General features: G+C 33.7%; 4 protein-coding genes across 10 annotated transcripts in view; all 4 read right to left on the reverse strand.

The window, feature by feature from the left end:
• LOC119632784 (trichohyalin-like) lies at positions 1-27,941 on the reverse strand. Of its 6 annotated transcripts, none has more exons than XM_038025864.1 (4): positions 27,736-27,941; positions 690-3,105; positions 283-623; positions 1-163 (listed from the first exon to the last, which is right to left on the reverse strand). In XM_038025864.1, the coding sequence occupies exons 2-4, from the start codon at positions 3,037-3,039 to the stop codon at positions 65-67; spliced, it is 2,790 nt and encodes a 929-aa protein (XP_037881792.1). In that variant the 5' UTR covers positions 3,040-3,105; positions 27,736-27,941; the 3' UTR covers positions 1-64. The 6 variants fall into 6 exon arrangements, with proteins under 6 accessions (XP_037881792.1, XP_037881793.1, XP_037881791.1 ...); XM_038025865.1 differs by having other exon boundaries at positions 27,698-27,941; XM_038025863.1 differs by lacking the exon at positions 27,736-27,941 and adding an exon at positions 15,049-15,429.
• Positions 1-27,980, reverse strand: part of LOC119632861 (trichohyalin-like) — a 36,799-nt gene that overhangs the window by 5,858 nt on the left and 2,961 nt on the right. Inside the window, exons 2-8 of the mRNA XM_038026000.1 lie at positions 24,833-25,651; positions 24,255-24,784; positions 20,830-21,531; positions 20,768-20,786; positions 6,327-6,958; positions 690-3,075; positions 283-623 (exon numbers count right to left, since the gene is read on the reverse strand). Of these exons, the coding sequence (XP_037881928.1) occupies positions 283-623; positions 690-3,075; positions 6,327-6,958; positions 20,768-20,786; positions 20,830-21,531; positions 24,255-24,784; positions 24,833-25,349 (5,127 nt within the window). The 5' untranslated portion in view covers positions 25,350-25,651. The remainder of the gene's footprint in view (positions 1-282; positions 624-689; positions 3,076-6,326; positions 6,959-20,767; positions 20,787-20,829; positions 21,532-24,254; positions 24,785-24,832; positions 25,652-27,980) is intronic.
• Positions 10,139-13,688, reverse strand: LOC119632785. Its single transcript, XM_038025869.1, has 2 exons — positions 13,351-13,688; positions 10,139-10,738 (listed from the first exon to the last, which is right to left on the reverse strand). The coding sequence occupies exon 2, from the start codon at positions 10,643-10,645 to the stop codon at positions 10,274-10,276; it is 372 nt and encodes a 123-aa protein (XP_037881797.1). The 5' UTR covers positions 10,646-10,738; positions 13,351-13,688; the 3' UTR covers positions 10,139-10,273.
• Positions 21,491-27,980, reverse strand: part of LOC119632782 (centromere-associated protein E) — a 31,467-nt gene continuing 24,977 nt past the window's right edge. For both annotated transcript variants that reach the window (XM_038025861.1, XM_038025860.1), the window contains one exon: positions 21,491-21,752. The gene's annotated coding sequence lies outside the window, so the exon portion shown is untranslated. The remainder of the gene's footprint in view (positions 21,753-27,980) is intronic.

Below are 27,980 nucleotides of genomic sequence, written 5' to 3' on the forward strand. Positions count from 1 at the left end.
AATCGTTAAGGTCCATTATTTTGCTAAAATATGTTGACATTTGGAAAAAAATATTGAGATCAAATTAAAGTTCATCGCGATCAAATTTTTGGATTTCGCCACGCTTGAATTCTATCCACGTTTTGGCTATTTGGTATTTCGCTTCAGTGAATTTCAACTTTCTCTAACAAAAAAATAAAATGAAAAATCAATTATAAATTTAAAGCATTTTGCATAAATAAAAAGTTGCATAGGAAATTTATATATGTATGTATATATCTATATAAGCATGCTGTACTGTACCTTTAATGATCGCATACGGTTCGCCTGTAAAATCGACAATGATATATCATAAAGTTCACGAGCCGAACTCTCTTTTTCTTCTAAACTTTGAACCAAGTTTTCTGTGTCCTCACTGCCGGTATGCGAGTCAAGCAGATCTTCTTCACTTTGCAATTCGGCATTGGAGAAATTTAATTTGCAGCGACTCAGCTCTCTTTGGCACTTCGTATGGTCTTCTGTCGAAGGTTTTTGTAAAATAAAGCTTTTGGACTTTGGTAAGTAATTTTTCAATTTAACGTTAATAGCGTTGTTTTGGCTCTGATTTGTCGGCAAAATGGTTTCTACCTCTACTTCTGCACACTCTAGAGAAAGAAATAGAGGCTTTACATTAATTTGAAATTGTTATCGAAGAATTCCTTTTCACTCACCTGTTGTCATTGTGCCCTTGTCATGCTTTATATATGAGTGCCAGCGTCGAATATCATACCCACAAATACGTTCAGATCTCCTATTTGCTCCTAAATTTTTGCTTTGCATGTCTAGTAGTTTTCTTTCTCTCTCTTTAATTTCCTTTATAATCTCTTCCAAGTTTTCTTTTTCCTTTTGCAACTTGATAATCTCCAAATTTTTTTTTCTACTCTCTTCCATAAGAAATGATTTATCATTTTCGAATTCTTGATGTAATCTATTGAATTGTCTCAATTGATTATCCAGCGTTTGTTCCTTGTGATTTAATGTAGATTGCAATGTGCGAGTGCAACGACCTGCTTTATCAAGCAACATATGCAGTTTTGAATTTAGTGCATCATACATTTCTTGCAATTTTGCCTTAGAACCGGATATCATTTCAACTTCCTTTGCAGAATTCTCCAGTTGTTCTTTCAAGTTGCTTTTCTCTAACTGTATGTTTTCATTATGTGCGCATAGAGCTGTTATTACTTTTTCCTTTTCCGATATTGTGCTACATAGATCTGTTATCTTTTTAAGCTGATGTTCCCTTTCGCCTTGTAGAAGCTTTAAATCGTTCTCTCTCAGGCTGTTTAATTGCTCCGTTAAAACGTTAATTTGTTGCGTTAACTGATAATGAGCATCTTGCAATTGCTTCACTAGCTGCTCCTTTTCATTAAATACACGTTGGCCGGCGAATTTTTCTTGTTGAAGAGAATTGATTTGACTCTTTAAGTAATCTATTTCTACGGAGTATTTCGCTTGTAATTGCGTAAGTCTTTCCTCTAGCATAGACCTTTGCTGTTCTTTTAAACAAGCTTCCTGTCTAAGCTTTTCTTCTAAACTTGAGTTTTTGCCGTTCAACTCTTCATTTTCATTGCTCAACGACAACACTTCTTCCGCTCGTTTGTCTTTTTCTTCTTCCAACTTTTTACAATTGGCGCGAAGTAAAAAATACTCTGCACTTAATTGGCAAAATTGTTTATCAAATTTCTCTTTATTTTCGTCGAGTTGAGACTTGAGCAATTGTTTATGTCGCTCCTCTAATTCATGCATTTGCTGTTGTTTTAAATCCTTAGCTTTTTCAAAATTTTCTTTTAAATTTTTAATTTCCCTATCTTTCGATTGAATTTTATTTTCTAGCTGAACATTGTGCCTTTCCTGTGACTGCAAACTGGCATTTTCCTCGGTCAAGGTTTTAAGTGTACCCATCAGATAGTTATTATGCTCACGTATGTTTTTAGATTCATTTTCTAAAATGCTATATTGCTGGGTTAAAGTTGATAGCCTTTCCTTGTTACTCGAATTTTCTGAACTTAACTTATCCAAAGCAGCTTGCAATCGACTCAATTGTTGTTCCTTTTCAGCAATTAATTTATGAAGTCGTTGCTCGGCAACCAACTTCTCATTTTGAATAGAGTTTAACCGTTGTTCAAAGTTTTCTTTCTGCTCTGAAGAACTTGCTCGTAATTGTTTAATTTGCTCTTCACAGTCAATCTTTCGTTGATGGCTTAGACTTTTTAAATTATTCCTTTCATCACCAAGAATTTGATTTTGAGTTTTTAATGAATTGATTTGTTCTTGCAATTTACTTCTGACACCTTCTACAGCAGTGCAATGTGCTCGAAGTGAACAATATTTTTCATTCAAATTGTCTACTTCTTTTCGCCATTCATCCTTTTCGTTACTTGCTTGATGGAGCTGTTCATTGTCTCGTTTCAATTTTTCGTTGTTTTCATCCTCATCTCGCATTCGTTGCTGTAAATGCGTTATTTTTTCTAATAAGCTTTTATTATCGCCATCAAGTTTTTCAATTTGACGTTGATATCTAAACTCACGGTTCTCTAATGATCCTGCATCAGAACGCAAGATGTCTAAATCGGTATTTAAGTGGCAAATATTCTCTTTCAGTTCCCGTCTTTCTGCTTTTAGAGTTTCGTTTTCTGTTAGAAGAGAATCAATCTCTTCTTTAGAAGTATTTTCTTGTTCTCTTTTCTCTTTTAATAAAATATCATTTTCTCTGAATAAGTCATCATATTTCTTTTGTAATTTGTTCAAGTTTTCTTTCTCTTGCAACAGTCTATAAGCATCTTGTAAAATCTCTCTCATACGATTGCACTCTTCTTTCCAAGCTTCACTTTCTGCCAAGTGCTCCCGTTCTTCTTGCAAGCATTTATTTTGCAAGTTCTCGTATTGCTCTTGAATATGACGGAGAACAAATAGCTGCATTTCACTTAGAGGACGCGGTATAGCATTTTGTAATCGCTGATATTCATCTGTCAGCATTTGCATAGCACTACTTGCTTCATTCGAAGACGTCGCAGTAGCCATTATGCCTCTTAATTCTTGCCTCTTTTTTCTTTCTTCCTTTTGCTCAGTCGAAGTAATTGATTTTCACTGAAAGACAAATGTGTAAGTTAAGTAACCATTTCTTGTCAATTAGAAGATTTATTAGGATTTAAAAAAACAAAACAGTTGAACAATTTTATAATTGTTGACTCCAACGCAAGTGCTGTGAATCGAATCTTGTTCAGATACGTTAAGGCGCGATGCAACTCCAAAATCATTTTTTAAAGAGTAACTCCATTAAAAGTGCAAATAGAAACGTCACGCGGAAATTCGTGTCCCCAAGCTATTCACCGCGAATTTTTATACCCTACACCTTTTGTTGTACAGGTGGTAAGATGTATGCAACACTCGTTAGGACTTGGGATAGATCCAGCTTTTAGCAAACCTATTTAAGTTTGTATGTCTTTCTATCCTCTTTGTTTCGTTTTGCTCAATTTTTCAGATGTCTTTTCAACCGCCTCATATATAATATCTTATTTTGCAAAGTCGTTGTATGAATAATATATATCAACTGAAACGGTATGAACAGTGGCCTACTATTGTGTTTTTGATTGTTTGAAAACAATTCGCCTACGACAGAAAAAAACATCACACGTCAGCATTAATCCTGAAGTCAAATTTTACGCACGCACTCTTTGTCGAAACCTAATATCAAGTTTGAACGGAGGTGTACAATCCCACCTTAAAGTATTTCTATGATAGCCAAGACATATCAAATTATAGCCCGACATAGGTTGCCTTCTGCGCTGATTTAAAAATTCCCTCAAACATTGTAGATAATCTCTAAGTTCAATACAAAGACATTTCCTATTATTCCAATTTTTGCGGACAGTTTTCGATTCGTTGGTCGACATGAACGAGAAAGATTATTGTTTGCGAAATTTTTTTTTCCATATGGTTGAAGGAAGAGCACAATAAATTCACCCTAGATTGACTTACTGAGTGATCGTCAAAGTTTTATATCTTTATTGCTTCAAAATTAAATGAGAATATTAGACAATGGAAATGTCGTGTAATTTTCATGTAAGAAAACAACAAGTAAAAACACTACAGTACGGTGTGGCCCACTATTAAATACTCTGCACCAGTTCGCTTAATACTGTTATTCATACAATGGCTTTTCAAAATAATGTGTTATATGAAGCGCAGTCAAGAAAGTGGTCCGTTCCGAACCATTTTGCATAGCGTTCGTGCTTGGGTCAAAAGATTTCAATGCATTATATATCATCAGAATACCTCAAAAACCTCCATCTATACATTGAACACAACTAAACAAGAGGGATAGATGGGCAGATGAGCATAGGTTGTAATAGAAGGTGTGCCTAACTCACGTCCTACTGGTAGCTGCATACATCCGCACAAACTTAATATATCCTTGTAACACTAGTGATATATGGCATAAAAATAGAGATTACAACTCCTCCGTACACAATTTGGACAAATAGGGAGGTAAAATTTATATCATCGACAACATATTCTTAACATTTTCTTCCTTTATAAGAATTCATCGTTTGGCAAGCATTAGTTTTCCTTCAATTTAAATATATTTTCTTTTGGGTAAGAGTTTTTTTAATGAAAGCACAATTCATACATGTTTGTGTGGTAAGGCTTTCGTAAATACCTTTTCGAAAAACTTTCGGTGCACGCTGTGGGTTATGATCTCTTCTTTTTTCAGTAAATTCTTCAACAATCCAGCAAAAATCTCTGCGTGAAAGGAATGCCTCAATTATTTACATTCCACCCAAATGAGCAAAAATATATGTAAGAAGTGCGTTAAAAAAACTCTGCAAAGCATTTATCTTCTGCTATCTAGGGTGGGGAGATTTGTATAACCCAAGACTTAGACAAACTTTAAAAACAGGCAGGCTATGAAAAGGCCACTCATCTACCACTACACGCTCTCACTTAAAACTAATATGATGGAAAAATTTAGTACATCAGTTATCCCGTACATTCTCTACATCGCGTTTCTTCACTCGAAGAAGCGAATCCGAAGAAAAAACTTTACACCAAATACCTTCAAAAATTGCACCATAAGACGGAATGAATGTTTACAAAACCTTTAAATAAATGCGAAGTTCCTTTGGGAAGCTAAGTTAAAGAATAACTAGATTTTACTATTTTTATTTATTTTAATCGTAAGTCACATTTGATGCGACGGTAACAGCTTTTTATTGTTTCAAGGAATTCTTATTTAAGCATTAGTTTTAAAAAAATTAACACAGATTTATGTTCCTCAATTGCAACTGCAAAATGAAGCTATCACTAAGTGGCACAACAAAGATGTTCTACATAACTAATATGAAGGAGAAAGCATCTAACGTTCACATTTTTCGGAAGAGCTTTTACCCATAAAATGACTAAAGCGTTGTATCTATAAGCAGATGAGAAGTGTTTGTGTAGATCCTTTATGCTTATGATTTATTAACCATTGTCATCATCAACTTCATCACACGCATGCAAAAAAATTTCTGTGCATTCCAGGATTCTTTTTGCAAAGTTCACTTTTCTCACCAACAACTCCTTTATTCTCTCTGCAAGGTGCCAATGAAGACTCGCTTTAATTTCTCGTCTTTAGAGTGAAAGTCTATCGTAGTCACAAAACACGTTGGATATAAACGAAAGCCAAAGACGAGTGGATTTGATTTTCCAATGAGTTACACTTTTAACACTTTCATGTCTTCACTCCCAAGCAGATATAATGATTACATTAAAAAAGGATCTGCTTTTTGCAATCAATGCTTGACGACAGCAATCCATTTTGTATGCTAGAAAGCACGCATCGTTGCTTCTAAGGTTTATTGCGGACCTTAGCTTGCAGCGATAGGCGGGTCTGTAAAGAAAAATTGCCTTGTGAGAGATGTCACAAGCATTAAAGCCGATGGTATAGTTTATGGAGAATGCAGCGCTTAGTCTCATTTAGGTTTTGCTTTCATTATTTCTTAATACTGTCGGGTAAGTTTTCTGTTACATACACAGTCTCACAGGTGTCAGGATACTTGAACCGCATTAGATGAGAAAGAATTACGTAATATGACAATAGCTTCATATATATAATAAATTTTGTTTGCTGCGAAATTGGGAACACAAACACCTTCAGCCACTTTTTAAGCGAAAGGGGAGAGCCGTTTTGTCCTCTTCTATAGTGTCTTCGTGATCAAAGTATTTTATTTTCAGCTGATTGAGCTGTTCTTCTAATACACCCCTTGCTAATTCTTCATTCTCAAGCAGTTTTAATTTTTTTCCAATGTTTCCTTCTCTTTGCTAACCAATTGAATTTGTGTCTTCAATAGTAAATTATTATTCCTTATTTCCTCGATCCGTTCATTAGTTTCTCCCTCCGACATGCCATTATGCGAGGGCAAACTTGCATTGACTCGACTGAGTGCTATTATTGTACCAAGGAGATGTGTATTTTCCTCTTGTAAATATTTGAAGTCAAATTCTTCGCCCTTCGTAAGTGGCTGAGTTCTGAAGGTGCAGCCGTTGCATAACATTTCACAAATTTCTTGAACTTCCGTCACATGTTTGTGCGTCTCATCAAGCAGATCAAGCAAATCTGCAACAGATTTCTCGTGTTCGACGGAATGAAACCCTTTTCCTTGTTCACTAGGAATTTTAATTTTACGATTCAGCAAATTAGTGTTTTGATTATACTCTGCCTTTACGTGTCTATCCTTCATCGCTTGGGCAAGCTTTTGCTTTCCTCGCCTCAGTTCTGCCAACTTAGAGTTTTCTTTCTGTGCTGGGCCATGAAAATTCTTTGCATCCTCTTCCAAATTTCCTCTCGCTTGGGAAAGGAATTCAATTTCAATCTCCACTAAGTCGTTTTCTTTTAGTTCTGCATATAGTTCGCCAATTTTCTCTTTCAATTTACTATCCCGCGATTGCAAACTGTTGTCTGTGAGTTAGATCAAAATATTTGTCAAAAACACTTGAAAACTTATTTTTAGAAATAATCCCAATCGATCCTTTTCTACTCCCATGATTACTACGAAAGTAATATGCAGTTGCCACATTATTTTCATTTATTTATTGTGAAGGGAATATTTCGAAAGCAGTTTTTTATGTTGTTGGTGTTCTTAACTAGGTGAATATTATAATGTCAAATAATACGTAAAGTAATCTGCTTGTTGCAACATCTTAAACGATGACAATCGTCTGCATATGAAGTATTTTTCAAGAACATCCTACAACATCTAAAAAAGCACCTGTGAACTTTCCAAAGTTGTAATCAAAGGAATGTACCGAACGAATGTAGCAATCATACTTGCGCGTGGCGCAGAAATAATTATTCATACAGTCATTAAGAAAGAGTGCAGTTTATGGAACCAGTTAGCTCAAAGTCTTTTTAAATATTTAATTTGCTGTAAATTGAAGGAACCATCGAATTACGATCAATATAATGAATTCCGATTTTTAAGAATAACGACCAACGACCAAAACTTACCGATAAATGCAGCGAGTTTAATTTTGTAACCGTTCGTAGCTCGTGACTCCATTATATTTGCCAGCACGCGTATATTCGTTATTCGCGTACGTCTTTTATCTTTCTAAGGCTAACTTTTCACTTTCTAAGGCTAAATATTATAACTTTTAAATGGCTTAATTGAAGAATTATGTAAATTCAAACGACAAAATCTTTGACGTGATTTTTTACATTGATCAATAGTTGTTTTACCGTTCTTTATGTAGACAAACACGGCTCCTTCTTCGTCTAAAAGGAGCTCGAAAGAAGTATTCACATTCTCGCTAAAATTGCATTAGTATTAAACAATTCTAAATAAAATGTCGCAAGGTTTCTTCGAGAGATGTGACACAAGTATGTAATCCCGATTGACATACTCCATGCTCATCCCTGATGATTTTCCTTAATCAGATATCCACTAAGGTCTGCGTTGCCTGAAATGAGACGTAGCGCTCAAAACTGTCTTGTTAACGAAATGTACTGTGTTCCTAAAAGACAGTTTCAAAAAGTGTCCTTATAAACAAAACATGCTCCTTTTGGCTATCCGCCATACTGAATATACCGAAAACATTTATACTGAATCATACCGATCGCCTGCTGGTATTAATACTTCTTGATATCTTGAGTATCGTCTACATTTGAAGAACAAGAATTAATAATTTTCAGCAATTTTTATCAGAAAATTGAAATCCGCTCTGCGACACTCCTAAAGTATACCATTGGGTATGAAATTCCTGATCATTCCCAATCTTCTTTAAAAGCTTCCTTCAATGAAATCAATTGCGCACGTGTACATGGTAATTATACCCGTATATGTGTAATGTATTTTTATCATATTTTTACAAATTTTTCACACATTTAGGTTAAGTGCTTGTGGAGATTGTTTTTCAAAATGAGATTTAATTGTCCAAAGACGCACATAACGACTTTGTGTCTGCGTTTCGATAATAAGCGTATTGATTGCAAGTATGCCTCTATGCTAGATATGCGCACTCTTTTTCTTTTTCTTATTTTCATTTTTTGTTTTTTATACATGGATTTTGATCTTCTCATTATTTTCACTTTATAAAAGTTTTTTCTAATCTTTGACTTAAGTTTTGTAATCGAGAGTCTACTTTATTCGTTTTGGAGCATTTTTGATGAAACTGCTGACGTGTTTTGACCTAAGGACGAAACCCACTGAATATCGATTTGATCGAATCATATTTACAACCACTCCCCACCTTTTAAAAAAGGCGCTACGAAGTGGTTTAATAGATAAAAATACCTGACAGCAATAGTTTAACTTATTTGCTTAACGAAAAAAATATTAAATAGTTTAGAGCTTACCATATGTAACGGAGCTTTACATCTGCTCAATAAAAGTCAACATATCCATAAAAAAATGCAAAAAATGTAATTGTTTTCTTATCGGGCAAAATAAATTAATATTAGACGCCAGTGTTGCTTGGCTTACGCTTACTTATATTGATAAAGAACTCAATATATGAGAGATTTGCTTGGTATGGTTCCAACGATTTTTAATTTTTTTAGATATTATAGAATATTTAGAAATATATAGCGATGTTATGCTCAGTTCACAAACTTTAATGACAAATATGCATAATTTGCAAAGATAGCTACCGTAGGATATAGATTTTAAAAACTTTGGATCTGTCACGCAAGAAATGAATATGTGCAACTTGGATTGCGATGGCTTTTGTAAACGCTTCGGCTGCTGGAATAACCAGCAATACCTTTTCATTCAGCAGATCAAATTTTTAAGCAACGTCTATCCTTCTTTTTTGAAACCGAATGCTAAATTGCTATCTCGACAAGTGGTAATTAACCATCTATCTCTAACTGTATGTTGTTGACATTCCACCTACCGCGAAAATTTATATAAAAATCTTCTCCAAACGATCCTTGAATTTTCCCACATTATAATAATGAATAAAAAAAATATTTGTTATATGACTTTTCGTATATGCAGGTAACTAAAAATAAAAAGTGAACCTTTCCTTTAAATATTTTCATTTTTTTCACTATTTCTCTCTTACATAACGACATATTTCGAAAGTGTTTACTTTTTTCCAGTCCAGATAACCTCAGACCTCACTAGTAATTCATTCATAATTTTAATCGAAACCAAGTGAGCAAACTAATGTTTGAAAGAATTAATGAAAAGTGAGCGAAAAAGCAAAAGTTTTTTTGTTTTCCTTTCAGAAGTCATCAGAAGTCGCCCTTGAATGGCAATGGATAAGCAAAATAACGAACCGTTTGAGTTTCGTTAACAGTTTGTTGCAATTTTTGTCATTATTTATTTTTTTATTTTTTTTTTGTTTATTCAATTAATCTTGTTGGCTTTAGCGCCTAAGTAATGAATGAACAAAATCACTTTTACAACTTTTATTGTTATTGGTTATAAACATGTTAGCCACTTGTGATTATTTAATGCAGATGATGTACGCTCATCGCAATTTTAATTTATTACCGACCAATTTTAAAAGACCGATTATATTTAGAACGAACTCAACTCGCTTGCAAGTATACAAAAGTAATTAAAGGTTGGGCGATCTTTCTATACACAATCCCTCTTATATAAGAGGCTAAAAGCAAGGAGTTCTGTTATCATATGTAAGCAACTCTTGTTCGGCGGCGAATATCTTCTTCTCAAGAGAATAAAGTTGTTGTCCCAGCTCAGATTTTTCTCTTTGGGTGAAAACTTCTAACTACTTTCGAATGTTTTCTAAACATTTCCAATTATCATTAAGTGCTTGAATTCGATGTTTTAATACACTGCCGGCTCCATTCAAGTAACTCTAATGTAATGTGTTCTGAATTTTTTTTTATTTTATTAACATTTACTGTTATTTTAATATTTTCATTTGATTTTAATCGGAGTTTCTCATTTGGTTGACCCAAAGCCGAGAGATTTTCTGATTCAACACTGCATAATTGATCTTGAACGTAATCCAAAAAAATTCGTCGCATTTCACATAAAGATTGCGATTGTTCTTGACAAAATTTCTCGAGCTGTTCATGTTTATCATAAAATATTTTCATAGCTTCGGTGAGTAATTTCCATTCTTTACCGAGAGTCTTTTTGCCAATACCATCATTCACTTGTGCATGTTCCATGATTTTAAATGGATGCTTTTAATATTTTTCACAAACACCTCGACGGTTACCTTTTAGGATTGGTTAGCAATGTCGCGATAGCCGACGTTTTTACTGAAAGATAAATTTTTAAATAAACTTTATTGTATAGATTACGAAGAAAACAAGCGCAAAATATTTATTTGCTTATTTATTATCTTTATGTTTGGTAAACAAAAAACGAAGTCTTTGGCGCTATATAAGACCATATACTTTTTATCAATGGCTCACTTTATTTTAGTTAGTTAATTAAACATTCGAATCTACATATAAAAAACACACCCACTTCTTGCTTCTCACACAGCGACAATTTTTAGGCAATAGTGAGAAAGCACCTGCTCAATGAGTCAACGAACATAAACATCTACAGCTACTCAGCAAATTAAAACTCTTATCACTTGTAAGCTCTTTTAATAAAGATTCCAGTATGTGAAAAAGTCAATCTTCACACAAAGACAAATTACGCGAAGGTGTGCCGGAAGCAGGTTGCGAGAACTCCGTAAGGCATATAAATTCTTGATCACCATTAAATTCTAAACTGAGTATAAGCATGTTCATCTATCTATCCATCTATCTGTCGGTCTGGCTGTGTAATGTCTATCGTAAACATTGCCATGGTTGGAAACGTAAAGCCGTTGGTAATAACGATGGCTACACTTGGTCAAAGCACACGCCCACTGCGCAAACTGGACACATAGATGTTTCTCCAAGCAAAAATTTGTAGTTTTTTTACTTATTACTCGTGCGTTATGAAAGATCGAAAGCTTATATACTCTGTATTCATTTTACGGAGGACCCTACCAGTTGTAAGTGATCAAATTTTTATTTTTTTCACTTTTTTTTCACATTTTCTGTCTATTACTCATAGGAAAAAAATTAAAAATTATTCTGTACACTCCTCGCACGAAAATATCGTATCTGTCTAGAAAGGTAATGGGTACGGTGGGCCCGAAACGCTAAATAGGTTAATTCGAAATTAAATATCGCGCACGTGTCGACTATGGTGGATTAAGTTTAATTTTGTCTCCATAATCCCATTGATATGCCTATCAGAAACGAAGACTTGGAGAGTGGATATAGATAGCATAAAAGTGACGGATATAAAAGATTCGATTGCGACCAAATATTATTTTTTTACTTGGTTTCTAAAGTCAATGTAGAACAATTCCTTTCATGTTCTAAAGTCAATAAAAAATCGTCTTTTCCTTAAGATTTCATTTTCGTATATAAAATCAGGTAAACGCTCAATGCACTGCATTATTAGTAAATATAGACCAAATATAGAATATGAGGAAACTAAATCAGGTGAAGCCTTAAAGGTAATAATAGACTTGTTTTGCTTTAAGTAGTTCTTCATTATTTTACGTATAGGGATTGTATGGAGAATTAAATTTATGCTAAAATATTGTTTGAAATTTCACTGAGAGCAAGTTCTATAGAGACTTTATAAGCTTCTTCTTGAAAGCCGAGAATCTCAATACTTCACATATCTCTAAATCCGTTCCACATTTATGGCACAAAAGGCCTAAGCACCCATTCTTAAGTGAGACAAACTAATCAATCCTTTAAATTTGCTCGATTCGAGCCATCTTCAATAGTGCTTATCCCATAATAAAAGGCAGCCCTTTCGTTGTTTTGAACTTTCAATCAACAACGGGGATATTTTATTCCATCTTTTTACCATCATATGTTATTAAGAAATATGTCTTTTCTCTAAGTGAGAAGAGTAACTAACATGAATCTGTGTTCATATGGAGCGAGAGTTCGCTCAGATTTCCCGTCTTAAACCGCGTCATGTGAAAATTAGGAAACGGTTTCAATACGCTCAAGTTATCTCGTAGTTAGGGGCCCAAACAACCGAAGCGTACGAACGCCATATATAGTCTTTTAGTTATGTAAGGACCATCCATTTGCTTAGTCCATCTCTTCGTGAACCCAAAAAGTGATATGGCTGTAATTGTCACAATACGTTGATTAAATTTTAATCTGGAGCCAAAAACTACCCAAAGATCAGAAAATTTACGAACATTATCCAATACGTAATCCCCAATGTAATAATTAGTAGGCAGCACAACGCGTCACGAGGAAGATAATTTTTTACATTTTTGTTGGTTTAATAACATCCCCTTGTGGGAGCACCACGAAGCAATTCCGTTCAGATCACGTTTTGTTTGTCTTGGCGCCCTTTTGATCGTTAAGTTAATAAGGGATGATATTTTCTTCTCCGAATCGCTAAGTAATGTCGCCTTCAATAGTCCCGGTAGGTATACTCGGCATTATTTACTCATTCGATTGTCGCATTGCAGGACGAATTATGAACTTCATAAACATTTTCATATACTTTGCCGAATGTTCAACGATAGCTGGGATTTGTTTGATGCTACCATAGATTCTTATGAAATTGTAAAAAGTGATGAGGTTGTTGTTGTAATATTACATTCATAGCAAACATAAAAAGAAGAAATAACGGAATGCCTAATTTTCAATACTTCTTGATGAAACTTTCTTCACAATAGTAATGTGACATAAAAATTAACTTTATGGGATTTAGACCACGTAAGTCTATTATTTTTTATCCTACACCATATAAGGACTGCAATCGAAAACAATCCTTTATACGCTAAAAAGCTCTGATTTTTATTATATTATGACGAAATTTGTGGCTTAATAAATTAAACATACAACACCTTAAGTAGCTGCTCTCGGGAACGAGAATGGGAAGAACGAGAAAGAGCATTTGTGTTGGACAGAGCAGTTCTATTGTGTTGAGATTGCAGACTAATAATGAAAGTTAACACAAAACATGTCTGTAACATGTTCCGAGGCTTTTTTTGTACCGCAAATTTTTAAAATGATTTTTAGACTAACATCACTGATTTTCATTCAACAAAAGATTGTGTCTTGTTTTGCTCGGATATTGAACTTTTTCCAATTTTTGCTAACCAAACAAAATTCAATATTTTATAACTCCCTGCACGCCTCTCTGGTTGCAGTTTCTACTGAATTTTCCACCAACATTCTTCTTCTCTTACTAAAATTGCTTATTTAATATATCTTAGTAAATTACTTTTTTTTACAAACTCTTGATCAGCCGATTGCTCAAGTTTTTTTTTTTTTCTCTTCTGCCAACTTAGACTTAGATCATTAAACTTTTTTAAATCGCCCCTCGCAACAGAAGTAAATTCAAATTTTAGTTCCATCAAGTCATTCTTTCTTCACTTCTTCGTTTAGTTTCTTAATTTTCTTCCCCCCAATTTCCCCAATTTGTTATCGCGGGATTGCAAACTTTCATTCGTTTTGCGGAGAATTACTGTTATTTTAAAAGTTTCATTCAACTTTCGTGTAAGCTCTTGAAGCAAAGCAAAATATAGTTTTGATTCAAAATTATTTAATCAGTCTTCCATGTAATCCGCATAAAACGAATTACGTTGCAGGTCATTTAACGACTGCCAGTAGTTTACATCTATCGTTGATAATTTCCATAGCTTGAAAGATTTATTTCTTTTATTTACTCAGATATTCCACGCCAGTCATAGCCTCCACACTTATCTCGTCCATAGAGCAAAACGTTTATTGAAACATTTTGATAGGATTTTTATTATCGTTCAACTAACGATTCTCACTTGAAGGTAAATACTTTATCAAACTTCGGGCCTGATAGAAAAATCACAAAAAGTGACACATTGTGTTAAAACAGTGTGTTTTCAATTCTCGAACAAATATAATGCACTTTGCAATAGAATTTTTTAAAAATAATCTAAATTCTTTATTAACTAATTCGTTTTCTTTTTAACTTTTTGATCAAAGGTATAACTAATATTCACAAGTTTAACTTCCATCTTTCACATCATGGCATTCATTGCAATTTTTATTTTATTTATCGAAAAACTCACTTTTGATTAACGTTTTTAACTTAATTACTTTGACTTACAATTGAACAATTTTCCCGGGAGTTTTAATAATTTGGTAATTAGAGTTTCTTTAAGGCTATGACGGCCCGTATTCCGAATAAGACGACACGATCAAATTCACGGAAATGTACAAATTCGAAATCGCGATTTATTAATGGCTGCTTGAAAACGCACAAGCTTACAATGTATTCTCGTATCGTTGCCGTTACAACTAAAACCACCTTCAACGTCTGCTAAATAAAGAAAACTAATCTGCAGTTATTAAATTGTTTAGCAATTTATAAAAATATTTTACAATCTTATCAAAAAAATTATCACAATTCAACGATACATTGTAAAACTAATCATTGGATCGGTTTTCCTAAGACTTCCCCTTATATTCCATGATGTTAAATGTTATAGTCAGTGAGGTTCAACAACTCAGCGCCCTACAGTCAGGCACCCTAATTTAAAAAATTTTTTCATAATCCTTACCTTCACGAGAAACCATGTGAAAGATTGTTCCAATCTTCGATTTTTCATGGTACATTGTAGAAAATGTCTAGGAGATCCAAGCTCTGTGATCCTTGTTGATAAGAGGTGTGAGATGCACATGTAGATCACGCGCATTACTACAAAGTATCGTTGAAAATGGTAAACGAGTAATTCGCTCATGAAGGCACTTCAGAGAATTTACTTATTTATGATTAATAGAAGATTCAAGTTGATCATGTTTGGTCCTTCTGAACGTCCCTTCACTTCTATTTCTCAAAGTCGTATATAGCAGTGTTGACATATCGATGTTTGCTTAGCCATTATGTACTTTCTCAACTTTCGTATTCATGTGTTTGTGTGGTTGACCAGCCTCTTTGAAGTTAATTTTTAAATAATAATTTATAAATAAGTGGAAAGGGTAGGTAGGTATCAGAAATTCGCTGCAATCATGCTGGCTGCTTCTGCGGGACTTTGGGAATGGAATGTGTTCGCTTTATGTTATTCGCAAGCACAGCATATGGTGTATATTCTAGAAAACCGATAGTTGAAAACGAGTCCCATTTCTGCAGACCTTGTTCCCGATTCCCTGTAACTTAGCTCTGCATGTGATTATTGTTATCGCTATCGTGAAATTATTGTATTTCTCTTAGTACGTTTATGTATATGTAGTTTATTCATTATGTTTATAAGGAAAAACTAACTTTAAAGATCAAGAACACTTTAAGTGCGATTAAGAGCTATAAGTTGGAATTTCTTATACCCAGCAAGCAAATATTTATACATTATTAACAAAGTGTTTTGTGAATTCAGTCGGACAACTTTACTAAAAGTTAGTATCATAAAGTCTGGAAATATTATATATAGGCTGGTACTCTCCACAAAACTTATGAGTCAGTTAAATATATTGGCACAAAGATGTCAGATCGGGGATTTACTCTGTGATGTGTTATACTTATCTATAGTTATATAAATATATGCGCTTGAGGATCCACCGTATGGATGGCGGTGGAGGTTCGACTAAAAGAATGAGACTTAATCGACTACAATCTTCTGTAAGCCCGTAAAAAGTGCCTCCGTGGGTAATCAGATGATATTTGTTGGGGAGTATGAAATCTAAGCCACAATCCAAGAAGATCACAAAACATGTAAATTTTTTAAACATTTCTATGAACATCGAAGTTTATTGAAGTATTTGTCTTCCATTAGAAACTACTTACGTGGACGCTAATAATAAAAAGCCCACCAAAACGCTCTAAAACATCATATAAAAGGAACATTTGGCACAATGGGAGATATAAATGCTGAGACTAATGACTAGCGCGGAAGTTCTGAGCAAAAAAAAAGAAACTGATCTTCCAGACTATGAAAGTTATCCACGATAGATATATTGTCAAGATAGATTGTCAAGAACCATCGCAATCGTTAAATGAACTGCAACGAATTTATATGGAGTATCTACCAGATCGACTAAATAATTTGGGATCAAGAAATTCTTATACTTTATCTCAATCGCTATGAAAAATTCAGAAAAAAGCTAAATGAAAATGTAGAAGTAACACTAACTCTACCTAAACAGTTTGCAATCGCGAGATAACATATTGGAAGAGAAAGTTAGCGAACTAGGTTTTTTCGCCTGCAAACTCTGCTCCTATGAATCATTAGTAGACTAACCAGTTTTATTGCGATTTATAAGACACATTGCAAACACCATCACCCAAGTCATTGCCGAATTGCCAAAGATTTGGCGGTTGTTTGTTTGAAATGTCCATTGCAGTGGAGTTTTTTTTCCATAAGTATACACGATTTTATTAGGGCAAGGTTCAACAGATGATAGATAGGCGGCCTTTCACTCTAACCCGACAGCAGCCTAAGTAGCTTTCCACCAAGCTCACTTCTGCTATGTGCATATCGTACTGTCGTACTTCTTTTGGCTTGTTGTCTCGACAGGTATTGCCTGCCAGTTGCGAGGCAATATAAGCCTAATATAAAGTAACAACGTTGTTGTCTTTCCACACTATCGCTGAAAAGTCCACAAAATCATAGCGAGAAACACTTCTCTCTCAACTTCCCCTAGGAATCGTTGCCTTCATTGCTTACTTCTTGCCGATTGGGCAATCTATTCTGTTGCACAATTCCGACATAATGGATCTTGTGCAATGATGTGTAAAAATTATGAAAAAAAAACACTGTACGATTTTTCCTTTTGGTATCATTCTGACTAACCGTATAATTGGCGACTCCCAAATCTGGCCAATCTGCTAGTGTATTAAATTTGTCTTCTTATCGCGAATACATTTGGAAACGATATACATCTCTCATGAGACGGCATGAAACAAATTGCTTGTAGATCTACTTGTAGGGCTTATTTGGCAAATATTGTTTTCAGAAATGAGTTATTTTTGGTCATTCGTTTGCTGAGAGGCATTGATCTATGGGAACAGATGAAAATATTTTATTTGGATGGTCATCTTATGTATTTGATGATCTCTCAGAAAATGTTTTTCTTAATATGAATTAAAATATCAACTCGTACGAAATTTATGCGAAAATTATTCAGCCACATTGTAATTATTTAATTATTAAAACAACAACACTAATTATGTAATTACTTAAAAAAACTGCAATTTTATGAAAATAGTAACAAGGACGTCACAAAATAATTTGTAGATTGGTGATCATAAATGAGATAGATTTTACTTATGGATGTATTTCTGCATCAAAAAAAATCGGTTTTCTTGCAAAAGTTTATTAGTAGGACATATCAAAATATAAGTATTATTTGTTAGGCTTACTTTGTTTCTACCTTGTTTCTATCAAGCAATTTTTCCGATATGTTTTGATTACTTTTTTATCGTAATTAGACACGTCCGCCGAAATGAAATTGTACTCAGATAGAGCGCCAAGAGTAAAAATTGTCACAGATAAAGACATCACTTGTCTTCGCAAACGATAAAATAGCTTTGGTAAAATTAAAATTTAAAAAAAAAAACACGCAAAGGTTGCTACATAAAGAGATATGAGTTTTTAAACATACAATAGTGATCTACATTACATAAAAAGGTTTTTTGGAAATACTTTGATCCGCGTCTATCTAATCAACGCGAGAAGCACTTATTACATTTTATTTATTGCGACTACGATAACTGTATTGAATTTTTTAATGAAGATCAGGTTCGTTTATCGCAACTTGATGTTGTTATGATGGCAAACATTACGGTGATGTACTACGAACCCGTTAATTTTCGCTACGATCTCCGCCTAATTGCAAATGTAGAAGACTAGTAGCCTACGTCATCCGAATTTTCTATCAATTCTACTAATTCCTACCAATAAAGGACGAAGTTTCGTTTTTACCATTACCCTTTGTTACATTCAAGCGCACTCTATGGAACACCACAAAGCACGTAACACAAGTACTGCGTAAGCGCAAAATTGCGACGCAATTCAGCCATGTGGCAAGCAATGCAGAATTAAACTTAGTGTTCTTGTGGAGAAATCCACTTTAAAAGTAACTTCCAACGGTTTGCAATGTCTTCACACTTCAAAAAATCAAACCAATTTTAATTGAATATTATGTTTAACTCACAGTCTATAGAGGATATAGAACTTATATCCGATACAAATATCTCTTAAAACCGAGCGCGAATACTATTTTAAAAATAATCCTAGTCGACCTATTGGTGCGCCTACAATTAATACGAAAACAATGTGGAAAATGCGTGTAGTTGCTTCTACATTCTTAATGGCGACCTTCGTCCCTTTTATACTTCACATTATGATGTACTCTTCACTAACATCCTATAATAAATAAGAGAGCACGTATGAATTGTCTAAGGTTGTAATCTAGCGAATATGCTAATAAGAACATGGAAGCAAACATTCAAACGATCGTTAAGAGAAAGGATTGTAGAGTACTTTTCTCTGAAAATGGATTGGACTACAACCGTTCCCCTTACAACGCGGTGTTTTAAAAGAGCCCCTTCGAAGCAGTTGATGACAAATGCTTGACTATAGAATTTTAACTTGTTTTCCAAACGAAAATCAAATTAAACAGCTTCACCTTCGTAATTATTAAGCAGAAGTAAAGGTGCGAAGGTGCTTGATAGTTTTTTCACTTGAAAGAGGCATTTATTAGGAAAAATTAATATAATATACGTTAATCGAAATATTTTCCCGCATTTTCTACAATTTTTTTTCCCACCTCTATGATAATACTCGATACTCTGTCGAAAGAACGATATTGGTTTTGGCAGCGATCCACTTGCCAAGCCAAGCATCGATCTGAACAAGCGGCAATCAAAAGGCGCTACTTTTGACAATTCGCCATATTAAATATACTGAAGGCATTCATACTGCAGTGTGCTAGGCTCATGCACTGATCTTAATACTTGTTCGTATCAAATTTCGTCTACATTTCAAAAGAAGGCGAGTTAATAATATTCAACACGTTTGATGAAAAAATTCAAGTCGTCTCTACGGCACTCCCAAAGTATACCATTGGATATGAAATCACCGATCATTCTCAGTCTTCTTTAAAGGCTTCCTTCAATACGTGTACATCTTAACTGCGCCCGCATATGTGTAATGTATTTTTCATCATATTTTTCATGCTTCAAATATTTAGATCTAATACTTGCGGAGATTGTTTTTCAAGGCTAGGCTTAACTATCCAAAGACGCATACAACAATTTTGTGTCTGCATTTCGATGAGATTTCAAATTTAAAAAAACAAAGTCCATTGGACATATTTGGATAGCTACAGGCAGCGACGACTTTGGTAAAGTGAGTAAATCACTTAAGGTTTGAATGAATTTAATAAAAGTTTCGCACAATCATTGCTTACACTAGACAGTAAGTAAGTCAATGATACTTGTGGTAAAGTGTAACCAAATAATACAATGTAAGTGAACTATGTATCAGACCGACGATAATTGACAAAAGGGACCTATAAACACTTTGTTAGCAGTTTTCTTTACATAGCCAAATAAGATAATAGAGATGTCTAGTCCCGTTTAGTCCATACATGGTCACTTAAGTTGTGCAACTCTGAAATTGGAAGCTCTCTTAGAACGAACTCTGGAGTATCCATCGTGTACTTTCGGTATAGTTATATAGTTTACGACTTAAGAACCCTTAGCAGATATGACAAGTCAGGTAGAAGGCACAATATTTTTGTAAATATGCAGAAATTCTATCAGGAACCGAACAATGAAAATGGTCAAAATTTATCATCTCACTAAGAGTACAACCTTGCCGTTCCTTGCCAACGGAGCAATTTTTAGAATTTTTGAGGAAACAGAATAAGCAAAAGTAGGTGGTACTCATCCGAACCGCAACTCCGGCTAGATTTATGGAGTTGTGTAAAAATACCAGTAACTCGAATATTGAATTATTATAAAAATCTGGTCTAATCGTGGACACTGCAGATGACGTTGAAATTTGATACCTTAAAAATAACTTCGCTAATGCTTCTCATTCAAAGCTCTAGACAGACTTACCAATCAGGTAAATCCTTCTTCTTTAGATAAATCCAATGAAATAAATAGATCGAAAAGGCTTTATGTACTTGGTTTATTGTCCACAAATTAAATTATTTTTATTCCTTTAATTAATTCAATGAATTTTTTGAATAGTTTGTATTGCGTCACTTTATTTAGTTGAACATAAGATCTGTGTTGTTATACTCTTCCCATTGGGGAAAAATACTCGATATTATTACCATTTATTCTTTGCCTTTCCTGGATAGATTATAAATGAAGTACACAAGTATAACATAAATACAATGAATATGATGAGTAAAGAAAAGAAAATATATTTTTTCATCGTTACGATACTTTTGCACTTCTTTTCCTTAACTATTTGAAGTTCGTTGTATTGTTCTTGTAGTTTATCCAATCGTTTCTTAAGTACATTTTTTTCATCAACGACCTCTCGTTGTTGTTCCTCGGCTCTTGATAATTCTTGCTTTCGTTGTTTTTCCAAAGTTTTCCTCTCGTTAAAGTGCTTTATTTTTAACTCATTAATTTCTTCTTCTAACTCAGTCCTCTGCCGTTCTTTGGCTTCTATTAGCTGCTTCACTTCGCCTTCCAAAATTTCCTTCTCCAATTCGATTCTTGTCTTTTTCCGGGATAATGTACATTCTTCAATTAAATTAAATATATATTCGTCGAAGCTTGTAATGGCTTTATCAAGTTGATCTTCTGTTGCTTGTTGTTCTTCTCGAAAGGAGTCTAGTTCTTTTTCTAAAACATCTTTTTCCCAAGCATTTTTCGCTTTCATTTTTTTAAGTTTTTTCTCTAACTCTCGTTGTTTTTCTCGTGACTTATTTTCATTTTCTTCTAATTTAATTTTCTCTGCCTCAAGTGAATTGATTTCTTCCACCAGCAACTTGTTTTCTCTGAGTTTTTGATTTAATTCTTTAAGTTTTTGAATTCTTTTCATTTCTTGATAAATTAAACGTAAAAGATTTCCTTCTTTCTTCTTCTAGTGCCCAACCGAACTCTCCTGCTCAATATTCGTCGTTTTCAAGGTCTATCATTTATTTAACGTATCCACAGTTTGGGTGTCCACCATGAACGGTTGCGGTAGCTCCAAAGATTGTGGAAATTTCAATTTGCAATTATCTGATCATTAATCTTTATAAATTTTCGTTCTTCGGATCACTTCCCGGAGTTCTTTATTATCCTCGTAGGAAACGTTGGTCGCTGAAAGATGAATACTTAAATAAATTTTGAAGCTCATAAGAGGGGAAAAGAGGGTTATTTTCAATCCTTAAAAACTAAACAAATCTAATGATTTTTCGTTTGCGAAGTAAACCTATCTATCTGTCTGTCCGTCCAATGTGGTCCATGTTTTATTGAACATGCAAGTCGCAATTTTTGAGATATTTTGATGAAAGTTGATAGAGTTTTGTCCTGCCTCAAGGACGAACGCTATTGAAAATGGTTCCCATCGGACCATTTTTTCGACCACTTCCCATTTAACGCCTTATTTTGACAAGTCGATATACGGATAGCTATAGAGTGGTGTAGGATATTTAATGGTGTACCGTGCCCCATTGTAGTGTTTATACCCTATAAATGGAGAGAAGCTTTCTCATCCTCGTCACTAAAAAGGTCGATTGTTTAGTCTCGAATTCGTCTTTGCCATTTGTAAAGGTTAACTTTCACTCTCAACGCAAACCTTAGACGAACCAATGTAAATCCACAGGGTGGTATATTATCTTCATTGTTCTGTTGCCGTTTTTATTTCACACACAGAAACGCACCTTTATTTAGCGCTTATCATTTGTTTTTCAAAAGGTTGAAGTTTCATTCACTAAACTCAGAAATTTATTCTGTTTGGGTTTCTTTACAAAACAAAAACAAACTCAGCTGTCGGAAGCCTGGATCACGAATTAGGCGGGAAAACACAAATCCGCAATAGCGATATATTAATAGCTACTTAAAAGCATATCACATATTCAATATATTCTCATATCGTTACTATTACTAACTAAACTACAACTAAAGCGACATTCAACGTCTACTAAGTAAAGAAAACTAATCAGTAGTATATGAATTATTTTTGTAATTTGTTACAATATTTTACAGTTTTTTTTTTTTTTAAAAATTTATCACAATTCAAGAATACATTGTTTTCTCTAAGATAACGTTTTCTTTTTGTTTGCAATTCATGCGAAATTCTGAATTCAATCCATGAATGTAATCGGTTTTCATAGGACTTCCGTTTTTACCCTTCACTATTACACGTTATAGTCAGTAAGGTGTAATAATTCATCAATGCCCTACATTCAGCGCTGTGCTTGCCTAATATGTGGACCTCGAATTTTTAACATTGCCAGAAACGATCTGCCCGTTGCTTCGATTTCTCCTAGAACATGATGGGAAATGTCTTTAGGTGCCGAAGTGTTTGAGAATTGAAATAAGTTTCTTGATAAAAGGCATAGTAAGCAAGACCAGTTACTCCATGAAATGAAACATTTAGAAGCGGTCCTAATTACAATATGGACTTAAAAATTCTTTGAGAATATTTAAGCGAGTGTGTCGAATGTGGGCTAAATTTAGTGTTCGCCATCAAAAAACACCTACATTCCAACAGTTAAAGAACCATATCGAAGGCTTCAAATATCTTTGATGAATAAGATTCTATGATGAGAAAGTTTTATCCGTTTGACTACATTTTCATTGCTGTGTTTAGCAATGAACAGTACGGGTTTTTCAATATTCACTAACATCATTATTCATCTACTGATCAACAAAATATAAAAATGCATCTGCATTAAAATTATTCATTTATTGAAATGAGCGGAAAAAATGACAGCAAGTATTGTCAAAATCAGGCCTTAGTACAGTCCACTCAAGCTAACACTCGATCTTTTCTTATCTACGTCGTATATAGCGTTCGCAAAAAACACCTATTTAATTGTCATGCTTTGTCCCTACTTCCAAAAAAATAACAAAACGTGTATAATCCTGTGGAAAATAATTTTTCTAGTTTTGCTGATGTTATTGCATTTTCAATATCCGATTTTATCAAACGCAGCAATTTTGTTGCATTTTTATGGAACTGACTGAAACTCACTGAGAACTCCCCAAAAGCGTTTCTCGTTCTATTTTAGTTCCTAAGTCCACGTTACGTTCTGTCCACGAATATTCAAGTCTTTGAAAATAAAAATGCATGATCTTATTAATCTGAACGGCAAACCTTCGCATAGAATGGAAAAAAAGAGCGTTTCTCAAGTCTGGTTTAAACATCGAAATTGATAAACGTTAGCAGTTTCTTGCAACGGTTCAGAACATAGAATAAATCGAGGACTTTGACGATATGAAGTCTCAGAACAAGACTGAGCAAATGTAAAACTAGGCGAAAGAATTAATATTCGCAAAACAATATTATACAGGGAGAGTTCTTCTTGAATAAGGTCTTAACTTCCTCTTCACACGCAAATAATACCAAATAGTTTGCTGTGATCAAATAGACCTATATGTTTATTAAATAAATACAATGACAAAAAATTGTATACAAAATTTAAAAATATAATTTTTTATAAAGTAATTTTTTCTATTTATCTCTTTATTTTTGATATGTCTAGAGATGTTCTAATACGTTTCTGATCTTTTAGCATATAATTACGCTGGCTTTTAATCAATCGTCGAAATTTGTCTAAAGTTTTCTACACGCTTTAAATTTTTTTCTAAATTTGCCTGATTTTCGTTCAATAGTTCAATTTGATATTCGACCCGCTCTACTTGCTCTTGTTGCACAGATATGCGTCTGTCTAGTTCGACGATCCTATGCTCTGCCCTACATTGTCTCCAAAACATATCACTCCATTCGCGATTTATTTCATTTACTTCCTTTTCAACTTCACGTATATCTTGTTCTACTTTCTCTTTATTTTCTTGTACTTCACCTTTCATGGTAATACAACCGTTTCTGTAAAAGGCTATCGTTTCTTCACATTTTTGACATAACATATCGTCTGGGGTGTCATGTATTGGTTTTAATTTTGTTTGGATTTCTTCCAACATCTCCTGCTTGGCCTCCAAGAGGTCGATTTTGAGTCTTAGTGATTCCTGCTCTTTCTCTTTTTTGAATAAAACGTGCCGTTTCTCGCTGTCAGTAGAATTAAGTTTGTCTAGTTTCGGTCGAAGTTCAATCAATTCTTCTTCAAGTTTACCTCTTTCGACAACATTATCGCTAATTCCTTTCTTTAACTCCTGCCGTTGTTTTTCTAAATTTTCTATCTGCTAAAAAATATTTGATTTGAACTCTCTTCAACTTTCTTCTAATTCAGAATTTTGTAGGTGTTTTAAATGTTCTAATTCTTTTAGGCTTTCTTCCATTTTTGCCTTCTCATCGTTAAGAGTTTGGATTTGATTTTCCAATAAACTCTGGATATCTTCTTTCTCTTTATAAGACGCCTCTAATAGGACATATTCTTCCTTTAAATTCATCAACTGTTCGTAATATTTGCGTTTTTCCTCAATGACTGCAACGAGTTTTTTTTCTATCATTTGCTTTTCTTCTTGAAGACAATTTAGTTCCTCTTCTAAAGCTTTCTTTTCCTTACTGTACTTTTCTTTCAGTTCCCTTAGCTCACGTTCTAGCGTCAATTTTTCTTGCAATTGATGTACTGACGGATTTTGATTTTTTTCTAAATTTAGGTGATCCGTTTCAAGCAATTGGATTTTTTCCTTTAGTAGTTCGTTTTCTTTAACTTTCTCTCTTAATTCATTTGATTTCTCTTCCAACTTAGTCTTCTGCAACTGCAAATCTTCAATTTTTTCATTTTTCATTTTAATATTTTCACTAAGTGTTTCTATCGATCCTCTTGTTTAAATTCACTTCCTTTAGATTTTTTCACCTGCAAAGCATATTTTTTTTTCCATATTGTCAAAATTTTCTTGCAACTGTTTCATTTGCTTCTCCAATTGATCAACTCTATTATCTTTAAATAAAGTTTGTCCGACAATCGCAGTTCCATCCAGTTTGTTGGTTTAGGTTCCATGATTTCAAATTAATTGTTTCTAATATTTTTTTACTTGCATACATTTAACTGTTTCGTCAGTTACCACCTTTTAAGTGGCTGCCGTTTTCACTGGAAATATATTCAAATAAATTTTTGATAGAAATTTAAATTTAAACAAAGAAAATTCTATTTGAAAGGGAGTATTTTATATTTTTGGATTGAATAGAAGTCTTGGGCTCAATGGCATACAAGTTTTTAGACACTTAAGTGTTATGTCCTAATGCTACAAGAGCACACTAGGTTTCTGCGGCTGTATGCAAAATCCAGAAATGTGTGAAGTAGACCCAGACCGAACTTTTGTCATATGGATTGATTCAGCATCAGAATCAGAATTGACGTTATTCTATAATTAGTTTATGTGTTATTCTATAATTAGTTTATGTGATTTTGTTATGTTACTTTGTCGTAGGATATGCCCGCGCAACTCTCATTAAGTCCTTGGAAAATTATCAGAAAATTAATCTAACCAATGCGCTGAACATTCTAAAATATGGGGAAACCTTCTTGAACAGAAAAAAATTTAACTTGATACATCGAGCATACCTCTCAGCATTTCGGAAAAAACTACTCTATACGAAATACGTTTGTCCTGGAAAGTTACAGCCTGAAGACGTATCTGTTCATTTGTAACTTCTCTAACGCACTAAGAGATAAATTTACCAAGAGCTTGTCTCGGTTCAAAAGCAATTCCAAATAAAATTATGTTATCGTACTCTAATTTCCTGGGGATATGAAGCTGAATGGATTCGAAAGTTGTTAATGCTTCTGCCCAAAAATTAAAGGTTTAGAATGAAATTATTGGAATTTATTATGAGTTCAGCTGTAGCATTACAAATTTACTTTCCTCGAGATTTTGTATTTGACACGTTCAACGTAAGCAACACGCTAGCATAATAAATAGAACTGGAAAGAACATTTTTGTTGGAAGGAGCAGTTCTATTGTGTCAAAATTGCAGTCTAATAATGAAAGTTAACACAAAACATGTCTGTAACATGTTTCAAGGCTTTTCTCGAAGCGCAATTTTTTAAAATTGCTTGTAATCTAACTTCGCTGATTTTCATTCTTTTCATTCAATGGTTTTTATAATATCTTAAAAATAACATTTTAAAGGGATAAATCAATTTAAGCCTTATTCATTAACAAAAGGTAATTTTTGGTTTTGCTCGAATATTGAACTTTTTCAAATATTCGTTAACCAAACAGAATTCAATATTTCATAACTCTCTGCACGATTTTCTGGTTGTAGTTTCCACTGAATTTTCCACTAAAATTTTTCTTCTCTTACTGAGATCGTTTATTGTACATCTCAGTAAATTACTTTTTTGTACAAACTCTTGATCAGCCGATTGCTCAAGTTTTTTTTTTTTCTCTTCTGCCAACATAGACTCCTGTTTTTCTCTTAGATCATTAAACTTTTTTAAATCGCCCCTCGCAACAGAAGTAAATTCAATTTTTAGTTCCATTAAGTCATTGTTTCTTCTCTTCTTCATTTAGTTTCTTAATTTTCTTCCCCCCAATTTCCCCAATTTGTTATCGCGGGATTGCAAACTTTCATTCGTTTTGCGGAGAATTACTGTTATTTTAAAAGTTTCATTCAACTTTCGTGTAAGCTCTTGAAGCAAAGCAAAATATAGTTTTGATTCAAAATTATTTAATCAGTCTTCCATGTAATCCGCATAAAACGAATTACGTTGCAGGTCATTTAACGACTGCCAGTAGTTTACATCTATCGTTGATAATTTCCATAGCTTGAAAGATTTATTTCTTTTATTTACTCAGATATTCCACGCCAGTCATAGCCTCCACACTTATCTCGTCCATAGAGCAAAACGTTTATTGAAACATTTTGATAGGATTTTTATTATCGTTCAACTAAAGATTCTCACTTGAAGGTAAACTTCGGGGCTGATAGAAAAATCACAAAAAGTGACACATTGTGTTAAAACAGTGTGTTTTCAATTCTCGAACAAATATAATGCATTTTGCAATAGAATTTTTTAAAAATAATCTGAATTCTTTATTAACTAAGTATAACTGATGTTCACAAGTTTAACTTTCATCTTTCACATCATGGCATTCATTGCAGTTTTTATTTTTTTTATCGAAAAACTCACTTTTGATTAACGTTTTTAACTTAATTACTTTGACTTACAAATGAATACTTTTCCCGGGAGTTTTAATAATTTGGTAATTAGAGTTTCTTTAAGGCTATGACGGCCCGTATTCCGAATAAGACAACACGATCAAATTCACGGAAATGTACAAATTCGAAATTTATTAATGGCTGCTTGAAAACGCACAAGCTTACAATGTATTCTCGTTACCGTTACAACCAAACCCGTCTTTCACGTCTACTAAACAGAGAAAACTAATCGGCAGTTATTGAGTTGTTTAGCA

This window comes from Glossina fuscipes, unplaced genomic scaffold (genome assembly GCF_014805625.2).
Source record: "Glossina fuscipes isolate IAEA_lab_2018 unplaced genomic scaffold, Yale_Gfus_2 2, whole genome shotgun sequence".
NCBI classification, from domain to species: Eukaryota; Metazoa; Arthropoda; class Insecta; order Diptera; family Glossinidae; genus Glossina; species Glossina fuscipes.

Bases quoted from the DNA above. Each gene is read 5' to 3' on its own strand.
- LOC119632784 (XM_038025864.1), bottom strand. From the start codon at position 3,039: ATGGCTACTGCGACGTCTTCGAATGAAGCAAGTAGTGCTATGCAAATG. The intron at 624-689 runs GTGAGTGAAAAG...TTCTTTCTCTAG, and splicing joins CAAGGGCACAATGACAACAG to AGTGTGCAGAAGTAGAGGTA. The intron at 164-282 runs GTACAGTACAGC...TTTTTTTGTTAG, and splicing joins ACCGTATGCGATCATTAAAG to AGAAAGTTGAAATTCACTGA.
- LOC119632785 (XM_038025869.1), bottom strand. From the start codon at position 10,645: ATGGAACATGCACAAGTGAATGATGGTATTGGCAAAAAGACTCTCGGT.